The sequence below is a fragment of the Phaenicophaeus curvirostris genome, chromosome 15 (assembly GCF_032191515.1).
Source record: "Phaenicophaeus curvirostris isolate KB17595 chromosome 15, BPBGC_Pcur_1.0, whole genome shotgun sequence".
In the NCBI taxonomy this organism is placed as follows: domain Eukaryota; kingdom Metazoa; phylum Chordata; class Aves; order Cuculiformes; family Cuculidae; genus Phaenicophaeus; species Phaenicophaeus curvirostris.
In genome coordinates this window covers 9375214-9393612 of record NC_091406.1, presented here as the reverse complement: position 1 = coordinate 9393612, position 18399 = coordinate 9375214, and the positions used below count along the sequence as shown (strand labels likewise).

General features: G+C 67.8%; 2 protein-coding genes across 4 annotated transcripts; one reads left to right on the top strand and one right to left on the bottom strand.

Annotated features, from left to right (window-relative positions):
- The first annotated feature begins 3546 nt into the window (after nt 1-3546).
- On the top strand, nt 3547-4919 carry PRR7 (proline rich 7, synaptic). 2 transcript variants are annotated; one of them, XM_069869106.1, is made up of 2 exons: nt 3547-4135; nt 4277-4919. In XM_069869106.1, exons 1-2 carry the CDS (start codon nt 3838-3840, stop codon nt 4663-4665), a joined length of 687 nt encoding a protein of 228 aa, XP_069725207.1. In that variant the 5' UTR covers nt 3547-3837; the 3' UTR covers nt 4666-4919. The 2 variants fall into 2 exon arrangements, with proteins under 2 accessions (XP_069725207.1, XP_069725206.1); XM_069869105.1 differs by having other exon boundaries at nt 4250-4919.
- Nucleotides 4920-5040: 121 nt separating this feature from the next.
- Nucleotides 5041-16051, bottom strand: DBN1 (drebrin 1). Of its 2 annotated transcripts, XM_069869102.1 has the most exons (15): nt 15834-16051; nt 11775-11830; nt 11563-11675; nt 11302-11376; nt 11076-11222; nt 10849-10926; nt 10606-10757; nt 10360-10423; nt 10173-10232; nt 9902-10016; nt 8606-8743; nt 7547-7678; nt 6032-6582; nt 5830-5932; nt 5041-5745 (listed from the first exon to the last, which is right to left on the bottom strand). In XM_069869102.1, the coding sequence occupies exons 1-15, from the start codon at nt 15917-15919 to the stop codon at nt 5675-5677; spliced, it is 1941 nt and encodes a 646-aa protein (XP_069725203.1). In that variant the 5' UTR covers nt 15920-16051; the 3' UTR covers nt 5041-5674. The 2 variants fall into 2 exon arrangements, with proteins under 2 accessions (XP_069725203.1, XP_069725205.1); XM_069869104.1 differs by lacking the exon at nt 8606-8743 and having other exon boundaries at nt 5042-5745; nt 15834-16050.
- Nucleotides 16052-18399: the final 2348 nt, after the last annotated feature.

Genomic DNA, 18399 nt, shown 5'->3' with positions numbered 1-18399 from the left:
CCAGGGGCAGCCCCTCATAGGGGGATCGTGCTGCGAGGGGACACGGTGTGAGCAGGGTTAGGGTCAGGACGGTTGCCAGGGGGCAGCGTGCAAAGATGGGGTGGGCGCAGGGTGGATTTGGGGTCCAGGGCCGGCGGCAGCTTCGGCAGCCTCATGCGCAGCGCGGGGGGGCCACACACAGCTGCACAGGGATGAGAATAGCAAGTGCGGCTGGGTAGCTAGGGAACAGTTGCTATGGGAGCGGGCCGAGGAGGAGTTCTCGCACTCAGAGGGGGCATCTTGGGGTAAAATCCAGGAATTTTCTGCAGCCGTGGAAGGAAGAAAGCAGGCAGCACGGGGGGATGGGGACTGCCTGGGGATTGTTGCTCCCACCGCAAGGGCCAGACATGCTTGTGCTGCCCTGCTGGCCCTGCCTGGGCTACAGCACCTCGGCACAGAGGTTGTGGGGTCACCAAGGTGTTAGGGGTGTCTCAGGAGCTGAGCGTGGCTCTGGGGGTGGGCAGCCCGTGCCTGAGCCATGAGCAGGGAGTGGAGGGGGCTCTGCCTGCTCCCAGCTCCCCCCTGCCCGGTGGTGCCCCAGCATTTGGGGGGCTCCTTGGTCCTGCTGGAGCCGTGAGGCTGCGGTGGCAGCGCCGGTCCCCGATGTCAGGGATGAAGGATGCTCTCAGCTGTTGCCTGGGCAACAGCTCCTCCTCCGGCCCCCCCGTGGCTCGGGGAGCTCCCCCGCGCCGTGGGGAACGGGAAAGGGAACGGGAAGGGGAAAGCGGCTCCCCTGCTCGCCCCGGCGATGCCCGCGGTCCCGGCACCGCGAGGGCCCCCCCGAGCCCCGCTGTATGGCCCCGGGACCCTGTCCGCCGCCGCCCGGGCCCCCCCGGCCCCGGCGTGAGCTCCACCCGCGGGATTCGCGCTCCGGCCAGGTGAGTCGGGGCCGGAGCCGCGGGGGGAGCTCAGCCCCGGGACGAGGATGCGGGAATTCCTCCCGGCGGGGTCACGGCCCCGGGGCACCGGCAGCGAGGGGGTCCCCAGGGCAGCCCCCCGGTGCCACTTCTGACCGTCGCCGTGCCCGTGCGTCCCGGGGCCGTGCGGGGCTGCTCCCGTCCCTGCTCTGTCGCCCTCGAGCTTGGCACCGCGGAGAGGGGGCGCCCGGCAGCCCCCCGGGCCCGTGCATCGCCCCACGTTGGGGACCCCTGGAGCGCACCCGCCACTGCCTCCCGGGGCTGCCCCAGCCCTCTCGCCACCGGCATCCCGAGGCGGGGCGGGGGGGGATTCCCGTGTCGGTGCCCGTTCCCGGTCGGTAGCCCCGGGGCAGGGGGGTACCGGGGGGGGCGCCGTGTCCCTCCCCGAGCCGAGGGCGGGGCGGAGCGGCGGGGCGGGGGCTCGGGCGGGGCGGCGGCGGCGCGGGAGCGCTCACCGGAGACAAAGACAGCGCCGGGAGGCGGTGGCGGCGGCGCCGCGCACCGGGACAGCCCCCCCCCCCAACCCCTCTTCCCCTCTCCCTCCCCCCCATCCATCCATCCGTCCATCCATCCGTCTATCCATCCCTCCTTCCCCCGCCGCCGCCGCCCCATGGAGCTGCCGGCCGCCGCCTGAGCCACGTGCCCGCCGGTAACGGGAGCCGCGGGGGGAGCGGGCGCGGCGCCTCCGCCTGTTGCGGGGGCAGCGGGGCCGGGGCGGGGGCGCGGAACGGGGGGCGCGCACCCGATCCGTCCCCGGCGGGCGAGGAGGAGGAGGAGGAGGATGGGAAGGACGGCGCTGCCGCACCGGGAGCGGGGAGGTCCGCGCCGGGCTGTCCCCGCTCCGAGCGGGGATGCGGGGCTCGGGGATCGCTCCCCGCCCGGCGTGGGTGTCCCCGGGACGGCTCTGCGTCCAGCCCTCCCCGACCCGCTGCCCGACGCGTCCTCCCCGCCGTTATCGCGGTGCCCGACCCCGGGGCCTGCCCGCACGGAGCCCCCCCACCTCAACCCCGGGGATGCCCGGGATGCGGAGCCTGTTGCAGCCGGGGCTGGCGAGCTCTGCCCGCACCGAGCCGGCCACAGCGCGGCTAAGGGAAGGGACAGCCACCTCCCGGAGACCCACATCCCGGTGCTGCCGCTGCCTCCGCTTTTGTCTGCGTGATAGAGCAGCGCCCGCTGCCCACATCTGCCTCCGGAGCATGGCCAGGGCTCCCCGGCCCCTTCCTTCCTCCATCCCTCCTTCTTTCCCCCATCCCATCCCTCCTCCTTTACCCCCATCCCTCCGTCCTCCCCCATCCCTTTCTCCTTCTTTTCCCCCAATTTCATCCCTCCTTCCTCCCCCCATCCCATCCCTCCTTCCTCCTCCCATCCCTTCCTCCTCCTTTTCCACCATCCCTTCCTCCTCCTTTTCCACCATCCCTTCCTCCTTCTTTTCCCCCAGCCCTTCCTCCTTCTTTTCCCCATCCCTTCTTCCTCCCCCCAATTCCATCCCTTCCTTCCTCCCCCCATCCCATCCCTCCTTCCTCCTCCCATCCCTTCCTCCTCCTTTTCCTCCATCCTTTCCTCCTCCTTTTCCTCCATCCCATCCCTCCTTCCTCCTCCCATCCCTTCCTCCTCCTTTTCCTCCATCGTTTCCTCCTCCTTTTCGTCCATCCCATCCTTCCTTCCTCCCCCCATCCCATCCTTCCTTCCTCCCCCCATCCCATCCCTTCCTCCCCCATCCCTCATTCCCTGTGGCCTGGCTCTGCTCTCCGGCCCCGCTACCCTCCCTGCTGCCTCCCTAGACCCTGGCACACAGTGACCCCCCGACGGAGGGGGCCCCACGGGGCAGCCAGGGATCCCCTGTGCCAAGCGGAGACACGTGGGAGCAGCGGCTCCTCTGCGGGTGACCTGCCCTCAGCCGCTTGCCCTGCTCCGCGGCGGCGAGCCCATTTTCTCCCACACCACGATAATAATAATCCTGACGGGTGCTTACGTGCCTGCCTGCGAGCAGGCACCCATGGGTGCTGCTCCCCACTCGCTGATGTGCCTGGCTCCACCCCGGCACGCGCTGTCCCCGGTCGCTGGTCGCTGCTCGGACAGATGTGACCGAGCCCTCAGCCAGGGATCTGCCAGGGGTGACAATTCCCATCGCCACCAACCCGCTGCCGTGCCGAGGTGCCACCGTCCCCTGTCCTGCCCTGGGCACCACGAGGCCGACCGTGGCCGCAGCGCACGTGCTGCCATGAGCGCCACGTGCCGCCTCCGCGCATCCCACCTCCTCCCTGGGCACCGTGCTGCGGGGCGGCACCGCGGCCGAGCTGCCTGCGCTCTGCAGCCATTTTGGGGTGCAGCGGGTGGGCAGGGGGTGGGGGACGCCAGCGGGTGCCCCGTGACCTCGAAGACGTCGAGGCCGCGGGGCCTCCGCCTCGGGGTGCCGAAGGTGCCCGAGGAGGGTGGGTTGTTTGTGGCAGCGGGGGGTGCGTGTGAGGCTGGGTGCAGCTCGTCGTCGTCTGCGGGCACCGCTGCGCATGTGGAGCGAGTCGCCATGGGAACACGGCGTCCCCCGCTCACGCTCCCCGTCTTGTCTCGTTGCAGGGACCCCTCCCCGGCAGCCCCCTTCCCCGCGATGGGCACCGCCACCCCGGCCCCCCGCCGCCCGCCCCGCCGGCCCCCCGCCCCGCCGCCCGCCCGCCGCGCCCAGGCTTGACCCACCCGCTGCAGCCCCCCCCCAGCTCCATGGCGAGGACGGACCCCTGACGGCAGGCGCCCACGGGCCGGAGGAGACGGGCACAGCCTGGGGAGATGCCCTCAGCGGCCCTGACGGCATCGGGTCCCACCCTGGCCCTGCCGCCATCCTGAGCATCCCGTCCGGGGGTCTCTCCCCCCGGGGCCGGCAGCCAAGATGGTGATGTCCCAGGGCACCTACACCTTCCTCACCTGCTTCGCGGGCTTCTGGCTCATCTGGGGGCTCATCGTGCTGCTGTGCTGCTTCTGCAGCTACCTGCGGCGGCGGGTGAAGCGGCAGCAGGAGGAGCGGCTGCGGGAGCAGAGCCTGCGCGCGCTGGAGCTGGAGCCGCTGCACTACGAGGGTTACGGGGGCAGCCCCCCCAGCATCGCCATCCCCCACCGCCTCCGCCTCGAGCCCCACCATCATCACCCCCACCATATCCCACCCCCCAGGCCCTGGAGCTGCCGGCACGGTAAGGAACGGGGAGGTGGGTCTCTCGGCATCCCCGGAGCGTGCGCATCCCTCCCCTCTTTTTCTCGGGGGGATACATGGTGCGAGAGCTGGGGCGCAGCACTGATGGCCGCAGGGGTCCGGGGGGGGCTTTGCCTTGCAGAATCGGACCTGTCGAAGCCGCCGTGCTACGAGGAGGCGCTGCTGATGGCAGAGCCCCCCCCGCCGTACAGCGAGGTGCTGATGGACACGCGGGGGCTCTACCGCAAAATCAATGCCCCCTTCCTGAGCCACGAGCGGCTGGAGAAGCAGGAGCAGCCCCCCAGCTACAAACCCCTTTTCCTGGACGCCGGCTACGGTTCGGCGCTGCACCTGCCCCGCTCGGCCAGCCCCAGCCCTGCCTGCCCGGACCTCTACCTGCAGGCAGAGTGCTCCCCCCGCATGTTTCCCAGCTGGACGGACTCGGAGCTCAGCAGCAGGGACACCTACGAGCCGGGACCCTGGCACCTCCCGGTCTCCATGCCCCTCTTTGGCAGGACTACCGCTGTCTAACGGTGGCCCCGGGGGACCCCCGGACCTCGCCGCAGGTGCCGCTCTGGCACCGGGAGGGGGGTGGCTTTGGTTGCCCGTGTCACCCCGGGGACAGCCGCCCCGGCGCAGGCCATCGCCACCAGCGCGGAAGGGGCTGGTTCCCCGTCTGGCCCCCGCCGGCCCCCCCATGGCCAGGGGCGCTGCGGACCCGGACTCTGCTCTGTTTCTTAAATTTTTTGTTTGTTACAGTTTGAGAATAAAAGTTTGTGGCTCGGGTTCGCCTCCTGGAAGGCTGGCAGCGCGGAACCCCCCGGGGCAGAGACAGCCCCCCCCCTCCACCTCCCCAGTCCCCCCCCAGCAGGCTGCACCCCCATGGGAGTCGCTTTATTTATTAACAGACATGAGCACACCGCCGGTACAGAACTTGTGCTTTCCAAAAACAGTTACCGTAGGGGGGGGAGAGGGGCCAAGCGGGGGCCAAGCCGGGGAGAAGGGGGTTCCCGGTGAGGGAGGAGGAGGGGAGGGCAAAAGCCCCTCACCAGCTCCTCACCGGGGTTGGGGGGGCGGGGGGGATGCCGCCGGCTGCAGCCTCGCCTCTGTCGGGTCACTTTATTGCCATATTCATTTATTATTATTATTATTATTCCTTTTTTTTTTTTTTTTTTTAACTCGTGCAAAGTACTGGGGGGCTCCCGGGGCGGGGGGGCACGAAGAGAACGAGGACTCCATCCCACAGCCGGGCAGGGGATGCGAGCGTGCGTCCCCCCACAAAGGGGCCGTGGGGCAAGGGGGGAATTGCTAAGGGGGGGCTGAGGGGTTGAGACGGCTCCTACCAACAACTTAAAAAAGAGAGAAAGAGATGGGGCTGTAAAAGGTGCCCCGGAGTGGGGGCACATTGGGGTGGCCCCCACCCAGAGGCCTCATCCTGCGGGCCCCCAGAGGGGCGAGGGGGGGCCCGGCCCCCGGCTGCAGCCCCCATGCCCCACGCTGGCCAGGGCGGGCTGCCTGCTCTGCAGTGGGGGGGCCAGGTTTACAGGCCCCCCCCGAAGCTCTCCTCCTCCTCGGGCAGGGGGTCTGCATCCCAGCACGTGATGTCGATCTCTGGGAGATGGGGAGTGAGGGGGTCAGGGTGGTGTGGGACGGATGCCCCCACAGAGGAAGGACAGACGTCCCATCCCCACTCACCTGGGGGCTTGTTGTAGAAGATGGGCTGGGGGGCTTTGGCCGACAGCTCCTCGGCGGGGGGCACCTCCTCCTCCTGGGACTGGCTGAAGTAGCCCTCGCTGGCCTGGGGGGCACGTGCAGGTGGTCAGGAACCCCCTTGTCCACCCCACTACCTCCCAAACCCCCCCCAGTGGTGCTCAATGATGCCTCCAATGATGCTCACCTGCTCCCCACGACCTGGCGTCCCATCTTTGGGGGCCATCTCCCCATTGGTGATGGGGGGCGTCTCTTGGTCCGGGGCGTCCTCCTGGGAGGTGTGCTGGCAGACGAGCCCCTGGGGCTGGGGGTCCTCGCCCCCGGCCGCCACCTCCTCCTGCTCTGTGTCGCAGAAGGTGGCAGGGGGCTCGGGCAGCTCATCCAGGCTCAGCAGGGTCCCTTCGTCGGGCAGCGTGGCCGGGGGGCCCTCGGGGACGGGGGCAGCAGGCAGGGGCCAGACGGTGGCAGGAGCCACCCCGTCGCTCTGCCACAAGTCGATGAGGCTCTCGGGGTTGGGGGTCTCCCCAGGCTGGGGCTCAGTGGCCGTGGCTGGAGGGGAGGGCTCGTCGGGCTCCAGGGTCACCAGGTCCCCCAGGGCATCGGTCCCCGCTGTCCATGCCGGCCTGGGGCTGGGCTCGTCCCCAGGGGGCTCGGTGGCCTTGTCCTCGGGCCCCGGGAAGGGCCAGTGCTGTTCGGGGGTGGCTGGCTCAGCCTCCTGGGTGCTGGGGCTGGGGGAGTCTGCAAGGGGGAGGACAGCAGTCAGCAGGGTCGGACACAACCCCCCAAAACCTCATCTGGAGCCAGGGGACACCCAGGAACAGGGCTGCAGGGAGTGGGGCTGGGGGGAGAGAGCCCTTGAGCACAGAGATGCTGCAGGGATGGGTGGAAGCCACTGGACAGCGTGGGGAGTGATGGCAGTGGCAGTCGCCAGGGGACACGGGGTAGCAAGGTGATCCCTGGGGTATGGGGGGGGGTGATCCCTTTGGGGAGTGCAGGGGTGGGTCACCTGGGTCCTGATGGGGTAGGGGGAGTAGCTAGGAAGCACATCAGCATGTGGAAGAGACAGGGAGGGCTGCACCGGGAGATGCAGAAGGGAAAAACTGGGATGCACCAAAGGATTCAGCAGGGACATGTGTGGGATGTGGCAGAGCTGGCTGGGATGCAGCAGGACAGCAGGGATGCATGGGGTGGGGTGGGGGTGGGCAGCGACACGGGCAGGGATGTACTGGGAGCTGGAGCAGCAGAGACAGTGGGGATGCACTGGGGTGATGCAGGCGAGTACTGAGCGGGGCAGGCACTGGCAAGAGCAGAGATGCACTGGCTGGGGCAACGCGCTGGATATGAGGTGGGGGAACGCATGAGAGGGGCCGCAGCAGAGACAGAGCAGGGATGCACTGACGTTGGAAAATGCACTGGAGACGGCGGGGATGCAACAATGACGGCGGGGATGCAGCGGCGCAGAGCAACAGATACGGTGGGGATGCGCTGGGGGACACAGCACAGGCGGCGGGCGATGTATTGGGGGGTGCAGACAGGACAGCGTGGATGCACGGAGCGACGCAGGGGAGGCTGGCAGGGCTGCAGCATCGGGGCTGCAGCAGGGGTTGCAGCGGGGGCTGCGGAGGGGGCTGCAGCAGGGGAACCAGGGGGATGTGGCGGGGCAGCCCCAGGCAGGAGCAGGCAGTGCCAGCCCTGCGCCCACCTTTGGGCGTTGCCGGCGTCTCATGGCCCAAGGCGCGGGTGCCCAGCTCGCCCAGTGGCGTGGCGGCTGGGCTGGACTCGCAAGGGCTGCAGCCCGCTGCCGAGGCCTTGCGGTAAGCGTCCGACTGGCTGCCTGTGGACAAGGGAGATGGGGTGGCGTGGGGGACGCTGCCGGCACGGAGGGGGAACACCAGCACCGCTCCTGCTCCTGCCCCACACCAACCATGAGCTGCACAACGCACGTCACCACGTATCTGCCACCGCATCGTGGCGGGGCAGAGGCACCCAGCTGTGCAGACCCCACTGTGCCACCCCATGGATGCCGCCCTCTGCCCCCACACAGCCACAGCCCCCACATCTGCCAGGTACGGAGACGGGAAGCCCTGCGCCTGCCAAGGCACATGCCAGCCCTGCTCATACATTGCCCAGCTGGGCCCTGGCACAGCTCTGTGTCCTGCTGGCCCCCAGCCAGGGGCCACAGCCCCACCTGGCCCTGGGCACTGTCTAGCTCCTCCTGCCCCATGGGCACAGCCTTTTTCCATCCAGTGCTGTCCCACGAGCACAGTCCTCTGTGGTCAAGGGCACAGCCAATCCCATCCCCATTTGGCACAGACTTTTCCATCCAGTGCTGTTCCGTGGACACAGTCCCACGCAGTCCAGGGCACAGCCTGCCCCATTTGCCTCTGCTCCATAGGCACGGCAGACACATCCCACGGGAACAACCTGCCCCATCTCCGTCTGCCCCATGAGCAAAGCCTGCCCTGTGCCCTCTCTATCCCACGGGCACAGCCTGCTTCATCACACAGCAGAGCATCATCTTCTTGGGCACAGCTCTGCTCTGTCCCCATCTGCCCCAAGGGCACAGCCTGCCACATCCCCCAGCCCGAGGGTGCCTGTGGGTGCAGGCGCAGCCTCTGCGTGGGTGCCCAACCCTCTCAGGGTGCCCATGGGGGGCCTCTGCTGTCAGTCCAGTGTGCTGTGGCACTGGGACGAGCTATGGGGTGGCCGCCCATGGCTCAGCCCCCACGACCTGCACGCCCAGGGGCTCCCAGCAACCTACATGGGAAGAAAGAGGAGAGATTTGGGGTGCGGTGGCAGGTGATATAGGGGAAGGGGGTCCGCGGGGGGGAGGAAGAGGAGGAGGAGGAAGAAGGTGGCCCACTGTCAGCTGTCTTTAAGAATGGACAGTGCAGACGACCTGCTGAGAGAAAGACAGACAGACGGACAGACAAGAGAGAGAGAGAAAGAGAGCGCAAAGAGATGGGTCAGTCCCTGCTCAGCGCAGCCATAGTGGGGCTGGGGCACCAGGACAGGAGCACGGCAGGATGGGAGGTGGCACTGACAGTGGGGTGGGAGGATGATGGGACAAGAGGATGGAAAGGCAATGGGACAGAAGGATGGGAGGCAGCACTGTGTGGCCAGACAGAGAGAGAAGCCAAGACACAGCCGTGGGACCAACTATCTGCTCAGGCACAGCACAGCCCCACAGCATAACTCACGGCACAGCCCCACAGAACGACCCACAGCACTGCCCAGAGGCACAGCCCCACAACACAGCCCATGGCACAGCCCATGGCACGACCCCACAGCAAGGACACACATCACAAGCCCTCCCGCAGCACAGCCCATGGCACAGCCCATGGCACGACCACACAGCAAAGACACACGTCGCAGGCCCTCCCCCCGCACAGCCCCTCAGCACAGCACCCCGGCACGATCCCAGCACAGCCCCGTGACGTGGTGACACAGACGGAGGCGCACACCACGACAGCCAGCCCCTGCCCTAGCGCTGCAACGAGAGTCCCAGGGCTGCACCCCAGACTGTGGGGCAGCCCAGCCGCCCCGCGGGGCATTCTCTGCCAGCCAGGGGCACACCAGGTGCCTCACACCTGCCCTACTCACTCCTGCCCCTTTTAGCTTCCCTCATGGTATGAGTTTCCTTCCCAAGCCACCCTCAGACCTCCAGCTGCCCACCCTGGCTGCACTGACCATGCTGCCACCCCAGCTGCCAGCATGGTGCTGTGACAGACAAGCGGACAACACTCAGGAGGGAGCAGGCTAAGCACCCTCTTTGCTGAAATACACCCCAGCATCCAGGCCCTGCCAGGCTGCGCCAGCCGCAGGGGCCACACGAGGTGCAGCGGCAGTGGCGGTGATGGTGGCACTGCAGAGCGAGATGTCACCCCTGTGATCCTCGTGCCCCAGCACCCACAGCCACGGCGCTGGGGGCAGCACGGGTGCACCCTCTCCCCACACTACAGCCCTGGTCACCCCCAGATGCTGCTGCAACCCGCTGAGCTGTAGGGATCCCTGATGGCACCAAACTCACCTGCTGCACAGCCCCCCAGCCCCTCACCTGTCCTGTGGCTGCCCGGTGAGACGGCGTCGCTGCTGCCCGACGCCACTCGCTCCTGCTGCTTGAAGAAGTCCCGGGGGTTGTCGGGCCGCTGAGCAATGATGGCAGCAGCCTCCTGCGTGGATGAGGGAGGCTGAGACCTACTGCCCTGATGGCGTGGGACTGTGGGACCACCCTGCCCCGTGCTCCCCTTCTTGATCTGGGTTCCCATCCAGCTGTGGGAGCCGCTGGCTGGGGAGCAACGACTGGCACCCAGCAGTGCTGCACTTACCTCCACCTCTGACTCCGATTTCCTGAGCTGCTGCCTGTCGTCCTCCTCTTGCTGATCTCCCTGGGAAGAGACACACAGCATCATCCCCAGGCCCTGTGGTCCCCGGCTGGGAAAGCCCTTCCCCAGCCAGAATGCTGGGCAGCAGCTCTGCCTCCAACCCTGTCCCAGTGTCCACCGTGGCACTTACAAAGATGGACTGCTCCTTCAGGCGCTGCCGAGCCTCCTCTGCCTCCATGCTCTGCTGCTTCCGCCTGGGAAAGGGGCACGAGAGAGGGGCTGGGCACCAGCTCCTGCCTGCCCTGCCCGACCCCATCCTCAGCAAGGACAAACACCCATGTGCCCACCCAGCCGCTCACAGCGTGTGCGCAACCACCCTGGGATCATCCCGCACCCATGAGACACGGCTTCTCCCCTGCCCCGGGCCCTGACGTACCTGTGCTCCTCAATCTGCTCCTCCCGCTCCCGGTAGCGCCGCTCCCGTTCCTCCTGCTCCAGTCGCTCCTGTTCCATCCGCTCCTGCTCGAACCGCAGCCTGGCATCCAGGGCCTTTTTCCGCTCCTCCTCCTTACGCAATTCCTCCTCTTTCTGGTGGGGGAATGGGGTGATGAAGTACGGGGCTGCTCCTCAGCCCATTGGAGGCCCATCCCATGCCAGCAACCCCCTACCCTGTACCCACCTTGGCTTGTTCCCAGAACTGCTCCCGGTTGAGCCGCTTCATCTCCACGGTGGCATCGGTCTTCTGGTAAGTGGTGCCCTGGGACGGAGGAGAGGCGGGGGGGGCAGAGGGGCTGGGATCAGCGAGGGGGAATAACGGTAAGTGGCACACGGGGGAACGGGCTGTGGCAGACAGGAGCCCTGGGCAGGAGGGATGTCCTGCCACCGTCGCTGCCGTGGGGACATTACCACGGGCTCGGTGTTCTCGTCCTCCCGCAGCCGCAGGCGGTGCAGCACCGGGCTGGAGACACGGGCCAGGCCATTGGAGAGACGCTGCCCGATGGCCCCCGGGTCAATGTCCTCCACGCTGCTGGCGTTGACGATGACATCCACTCCCTGGAGGTGGCGAATGGCCATCAGTGACTGGGGTCGGGGCCCTGAGGACATCGTCCTCCCCTTCCCCAGCACCACCTACCTGGAAGAATTCGGCGATCCTGGCCACGTGGCTGGCACAAGCACACTTGCGGGCATCTGGCACGTCCTCGCCCACCTGCAGCGGTCAGGGAGGGGCAGCAGGGTGACCTCCACCCCGCTGACCACCATGGGGCAGCAGGAATGCGGGGCACCCACATCCTCCGGCCACCACGGGCTCCTCTTTCACACCCAGACATGCCCCGACCAACCCTGCAGCCCCAGTGGGCACGGGTCAACCCCCCCCGCGTCCTCCCCCACTCACCCAGTTGACGAGGACGTATTTGGGGAGCACGGCCTGGGGGTCCTTGACACTGCAGAAGCCATACATCACCTTCTGGATCTCAAAGTGGCCAGAGAGCTCCAGCAAACCTCCGCCTGGCACAGCACCGTTAGCCCACGTCCACCCAGCACCAGGATGGGTGCTGGGAATAATGCTGGCAGAGCCAAGCCAGCAGCAGGGACAAGGGACCTTACCTCCAGATGCTGCCAGCTTCAGGTCGTCGGAGCCATCCTCGTACGTGTAGAGGGCCCTGGGGAGACAGCGTGGGTGAACCATGGCTGGGGAGAGCATGGGGCAGCCCCCCACTTCCCCATCCTGCTAACACTAAGGTCAGGGCAGGTCCTGGGGGACCAGCCAGGTGTCCCCAAGCTGTCACACAGCCACCTCAACCTCTTGTCCATTGCCACTGCAAAGGGCCAGGCTGCCAGGCAGAGCAGGTAGGACTTCTGACGGGGTCTATTCCCCAACCCTGCTGGCTAGCAGCTGTGGGGCAGCGTCCCAAGGTTGGGGATAGACGTTACTCGGGCACGGGGACCAGCTGGCTGCCACGCTGTGCTGCAAGCCACCGCGGCCTCGCAGCTCCTTGCACACTTATCTCTGTACCCCCCTGATCCCACCAGCTACTTTGGGGACAGCCCCACACCCCAGCAGGGAACCTGGGGCTGCTCACGTGCCTAGCTGCGTGAGCCACTGGCCCAGCAGGCACCAGGCTGGGGGAGGATGCTGGAGCACCAGCAGCAGCAAATCAATGTGCCACCAGGGTGTGATGGGGCCATCATGGAGCCTGCTCCTTAGAAACCGCTCCTGGTGGATGGGAAACCCCCTCTAGCTCCCCGCCACACCCTGGCCAACCCCCGGGGGCTCCATGGGGACCCCCGCCTGCCTGCCCCTCCCCAGGGGCGTGCAGCCATCTCTGAGGGGGGAAGACGCATGCCAAATCAGTCCAGGGTGGGTGGGCGAGGATGGATGTTGCTAGGCAACCAGCATCCTCTGTCGCCATGGCAACCCCCCCATCCCAGCTGGGATGCAGCTCGCCCCGATGACGAGGTGATTAGCAGAGGGGAGCGGGGGAGGCAGGCAGGCAGCGGGGACCTGCCGGGGCCTGGCAGGCACCCAAACCTGCCACCGTCACGCGCCGTGCCGGGAAAGCTGGGGCTGCCCGTGCTGGACCCCCCCCCACCCCCCGCAATCCCTGCACCAGGGCAGGCAGGCGGCTCTGCCGATCAGCATTCGGCTGGCAGCGCCGGTGCAGTGCTTGCCAAAGTGCCAAAATCCCCACGGTGCTGGGCAGAGCCGTCTTCACCCAAGCACACGGCTTCCAGAGAAAGGCTGGGCTCAGGGATGGAAACGGAGGGCCTCTACGGGCAGAGCCACCCCCAAAACTGGACCCCTGCGGCTCCAAAACAAGGGAAGGCAGGTGGGTTCCTAACCTGGAGGGGGCCTTCCTCTGCCTCCCGCACCCACCGCCCCACTAAGCCCCCCGGCAGCAAGCTGCAGATAATTGCACCAACAAGATTGACTTTAATCCGCACATCCCGATCCCGCTAATCGGCTGCCCCAGCCGGCGCCAGCTCCCAAAGCAGCTGCAACGCGCCGTCTGTGATGCCTGCGCCTGGGAAGGGCAGCAAACGCATCCCCTGCCTGGGGAACCAGCTGTGATCCCCCAGGAATGGGGGGAAGGGGACAGTTTGGGGGAGCCCAAGGCTGCGGGCAGAGGCTGGGGGCTCCAGGGTAGATTGGAGATGGCTGCAGAGCGGGGAAACAAGTAGGGCAGAGCCACAGCGTCACTGGTAGGGGAGCCTGGGAGTGCTGGGGGCACCCACTGCCTGCCCTCCCCACCACCGGGGTGCTCCCAGGGCAGCTGGGGCTTGGCAGGGTCCCACCACCCTGGCATCATCACGGAAACAGAGCCTTGTCCTGAGCACAGCACAGCCTGATCTGTGCTGGGATGGAGGGTCCTGAGGTTTCCAGCCGTGTTGGGGCCGGCAGCATCCCTCACGGTGCACCCAGGGACCCAAAGCCGACAGCGTCACCGTAAGCCCAACAGCAGGGACCAGCCGTGCCCCAGCGGGTGTAGGCAGCGTCATGCATCGCTTACCCCCTTCCTCAGGCTTTAATCCTCCCCTCAAGCCCTGCCAACCCCTTCCCACTCCCCGGGCTCTGGGTGTGGGGGTCACCCACGGGTCGAGGTGTCCTGTGCAGCCCAGAGAAGGAGAGATCCCCATGGCCAGGGGGCTCTAGGATCCCACCAAGGGGACAGTGACCCACTGCCCTCGGCCTCATTGTTCACCGCAGCAGCACTCGTAGGTGCCAGCACCCAGGGCACCCGCAGCTGCCCGACCCCATGCTGTGGCCGGGGAGGGGGATCATCCCCCCCAGCCTGCCTTGCCCCAGCCTGGGCACATGTGTTTCCAATGTGGCTGGGAGCTCCAGGGAGTCCGTGTGCTCAGAAAGCAGCACCAAATTCCTTTCCGATCGAGTAATGGGCCCCAGCAGCCTCCGCGGGGCCAGGCAGGGGGAGGGGATGCTCGGACCCTCCAGGACCGGACTCGGAGTAGGAGGAAATCCCAGTCTAAACAGAGGGATCCCAGCTGGTGGGGGAGTGTGGCATCCCCCAGCACCAGCCCAGGGCCAGGCTCCAGCACAGTGTCCTCACAGGCCCTGGGCTGTGCCAGCCTTGGCCACTGGCGGGGGACAGTCCCCATCACTCCTGCCTGATGCGACCCCCCAGCATCGCCCCTCGTCCTGCACCCGGGCCCTGCAGCAGGGATGCTGCTCCCACTGGCACCGAGTGCCAGGCGCCCCTGATAACCGTGGGATGGACGGAGTGGGAACAACGGGGCAAGCTCAGCCCCGAGGATGGAGGTGGTTGGGGCTCACTGCCCCTCTGGGGCTTGAAACTGGAGGTGTCAGGGGGCCTAGTCCCGGTGCTTCCCTTCCCAGGAATGGTTTCTGCTGCTCTCAGCAGCTTTGGCAGGAAAGGTTCCTTTGCAGTGGATGCCGGAAAGCAAGATGCACCCAGGGCTGACAGCTGCCTCTTGGCCAGCAACATGCACCGCGCTCGCCCACCGTGCCCTTGGGCTGGCGGCAGGACCGTGGGGCTCCCCAGAGATCTGGGGATGGTGGGTAGGGGGAACTGACCAGGCTCCCACAGCTCGGGGGGGGATCCCAGAGCGGCTCCAGGAGCAGGGACCTGGCTCAGGGAGCATCCCTGCTGGGGAGCGGGTGCCTCCAGGCTGGGTGCTGGGCGACCCCCAGCTGGGTTGTGGGTGCACAGCAGGCACCCCAGCCAGCCCGAAGCACGCATGGCATATACCCGGTGTGCAGCATCCTAGGGTGCTGGCAGCACCCCACGCAGAGCACAGGCACCCCAGGGAGACAAAGAAAGGGTCCAGGGGGGTCAAAGGCACCGGCCAGCCCTGCGGTGCCCAGGAGGGGCTGGGAGATGCGGGTGGGCGCTGGGAGAGGATGGGTGGCAGGAGGGAGAGATGCTCCCTGCAGGCTCCAGCGCCGGCCGCAGCAGGGCCTGGCTCCGGAGAGGCCCCGGTGGCACCGGGGGGTGCAGGAAGGGCCGGGCAGAGCGGTCCCACTCCTCCCCATCCGCAGCAGCCCCTGCCCGGTGGAGCGGCCCCTGGGGATGGGGAACGCCGGCAGCTGGTGGGGCCGGGGGAGGGGATGCTCAGCCCCCCAGGAGGTGGAGGAGCCGGGTGGGGGAGGATGCTCAGCCCCCCAGAGCTAGAGTGGCTGGAGGGGGAGAATGCTCAGCCCCTCAGAGATGGAAGGGCCGGGGGGGAGAATGCTCAGCCCCCCAGAAATGGAAGGGCCGGGGGGGAGGATGCTCAGCCCCCCAGAAATGGAAGGGCCGGGGGGGAGGATGCTCAGCCCCCCAGAGCCGGAGGGGCCTGAGGGAGGATGCTCAGCCCCCAGATTCGGCGGGTCCGGGGGTCCCCGGGCTCTGCAGCGGCTGCAGACAATGGCGAGGGGCCCGGGCCCAGCCCCGGGGACCCCCCCCCCCCTCTCCCCCGCGCCGCGGGTCCCGTTGCTCGCACGTGCGGGGCGGACAAAGCGGGGACCGCGCCCCGGGCAGGTGCGGGCACCGGGACGAGCGCAGCCGCCCCGCCCCGCCCGCCTTTGTGCGCCGGGGCCGCCGGGGGGAGGCTCGGCGGGGGGCGCGGCCGCCGGTACCGGGCGGCTCCGCGCACAAAGGGCGGCGGCGGCGGCGGGGACAAAGGGGCGGCGGCGGGCGCGCTCACCAGTCGGTGGGGCTGTCCTCGCCGATCACGTCCTGGTAGGAGGCGAGCAGCTCCAGGCGGTGCGCCGCGAAGCCGACGCCAGCCATGGCGGGGCCGGGATGCTGCCGGTGGGACCGGAGGGACCGGCCGCCTGCCCGCCTCCGAGACTCTGCCGCAGCGGCCGGGCGGAGGGGCGAGCGCCGGGGAGGCTCCGCCCGCCGCCGCGCCCGGTCCTAGCGCCGCGAACGGCAGCAACACCCCCCCCACCCCCCACCTCCCCTCCGCCCCAGCCCGGCCTCCGCCCCCGCCCCGGCCCCCGCCGCGCCCCCGGGGCTCCCCCGGGGCTCCCCGACGGGACCCTCGCCCGCCACCGGGACCCGCACCCCGGGCTCGGCTCGGCCCCCGCACCCCGGCACCGGCATCCGGCACCCCAGGACCCTGCATCCCAGAACCCTACACCCTAGAAACCTACACCCTGGGACCAGCATCCTGCACCCCAGGACCCTGCACCCCAGAATCCTGCATCCCAGAATCCTGCACCCTAGAAACCTACACCCTGGGACTGATATCCTGCACCACCCCTGCCTAGGCACCCTGCACCCTAGAATCCTGTACCCCAGAATCCTACACCCCAGGCTCGCTGCTCTTATGACGAGCATCCTGCACCCCAGAATCCTGCATCCCAGAATCCTGCACCCTAGAAACCTACACCCCGGGACTGACATCCTGCACCACCCCTGCCTAGGCACCCTGCACCCCAGAATCCTGCACCCCAAGCTCACTGCTTTTATGACTGGCATCCTGCACCCCAGAGCCCTGCACCACCCCTGCCTAGGTACCCTGCACCCCAGAATCCTACACCCCAGAAACCTGCACCCTGCGCCACCCCTGCCCAGGGACCCTGCACCCCAGAAACCTGCGCCCCAGGCTTGCTGCTCTAATGACCAGCATCCTGAATCCCAGGACCCTGCACCCTGGCACCAGCATCCTGCACCACCCCTGCCCAGGGCCCCTGCACCCTGGCACCCCCTGTTCTAGATGCTCCTCAGCAGCCCCTGCCCCACGGCCCCTGCAGGCTGGGGACATGGCACAAGGTGTGGGTGGGCGCAGCCTTTGTGGGGGCCACTGTGCAGCCCGCCTGCCCCTCCATCCTCGCTCCTTGCAGGTGCTGCCCCTGGTGCCCTCAGGATGCTCCCAGACTCTGTGTAACAACACCCTTTCAAGGTTTTACCTCTGCGTGAACCCAAAAGCTGCCCTTTGTACCGATCCACATAGGAATCTGTGGAGGGCTTCATCCTCCAGGGATGCGCCTGGATGGGTCCACGCTGTCCTGCACCCACTGCCCCCTCCTGCCTGCATCCCACACAAAACGGGGCCGAAGGGGATGGCTGTGCCCGAGCGGCACACAAGGTCTGAGCCCTGCTTGGGGGTGATGCTAGCGTAGTCCCTCCGCAACCTTCTAAGCAGCTTGCGAACAAGCCCCTCAAGCTCAGTGGGACACAGGATAGGGTCCCACAGCCTCGCTTTGTGTTGCCTGCGCCCCCCGCGCCCTCCTCACACCAGCATTTCCGAGCCGGAGCCGCCCTAAGAGGCTGTGAGTGTTTGAGCAGCTGTGGAGCAGCTGCGGGGGCTGCGGCCAGCGCCCCACAAGCGGCTCAGCTGGCTTTGGGGGTGGATGTGGTGGGACCTTGCTCGGGGACATGGTGGGGGCTGTGAGCCTGCTGCCGCCAGGCTTTGTTCTCGAGCAGCGTGGCTGCAGCCCCTCCCCGGGCTCCACCTCCGCAGCCCACCCGAGACGAGACCCTCCTTCCGCTGCCTCTGCACAAGCTCCGCACATGGTGCGCAGAGCTGGTGGGCAGGAGCTGCTGGGGCAAAGCGCAGAGGCGCCTTGGGTGGGAGAGGTGTCATTATAGGCACCAGAGGGAACAGGGTGCCAAGGCATCATCAGTAGGGACCAGAGTCAACGGGGTGCCAAGCAGAAGGGGCTGAGCCTCCCACTGGTACAGGCCCTGCAGGAGCACAAAGGAGATGCTTGGCTCTCCCTCAGCGAGATGCAGGCTGGCCGTGGTACCGCTGCCCTGCCCCGTGCCCACTCCAAGACCAAACGCCCTGGGGCTGAGCTGGCACAACCGGTTCCCAGGTCCTGCCACCCCAGCAGGCTCCATCCCGCACGGCTGCCTCCCCCTGCCCTCCACTCACAGGCTGCTGTCGTGGCTGAGCCAGGGCTGGCTGCTCACGTGGGGCCGTACTCACCTTCCCGTCCCTTGCGCTTCCCCTGACCTTGGCTGCACAGCTGGGACTCACGCTTGGGCACTGACAACATCCCTGCTCGGCCCGGCCCTGCCAGGCACGCACCGGCTACTCCTGTCCTTTTTCACAGCCGTGTCCCGCTGCTCCTTGATGTGACCGTCCCAGCACCCACCCATGCCCCATCCCGAGCGCCTGGCCCAGCCCCAGTCTGTCTCCATCACTCCCACTTTCCCCTCCTGGTCTTTAACAGGATTCTGCACTCCTCTAGCTGGCACCAGGGAGATGTGGCACTTGAGAGATGTGATGCCAGGAGGCATTTGGCTCCCCACAGCCAGCT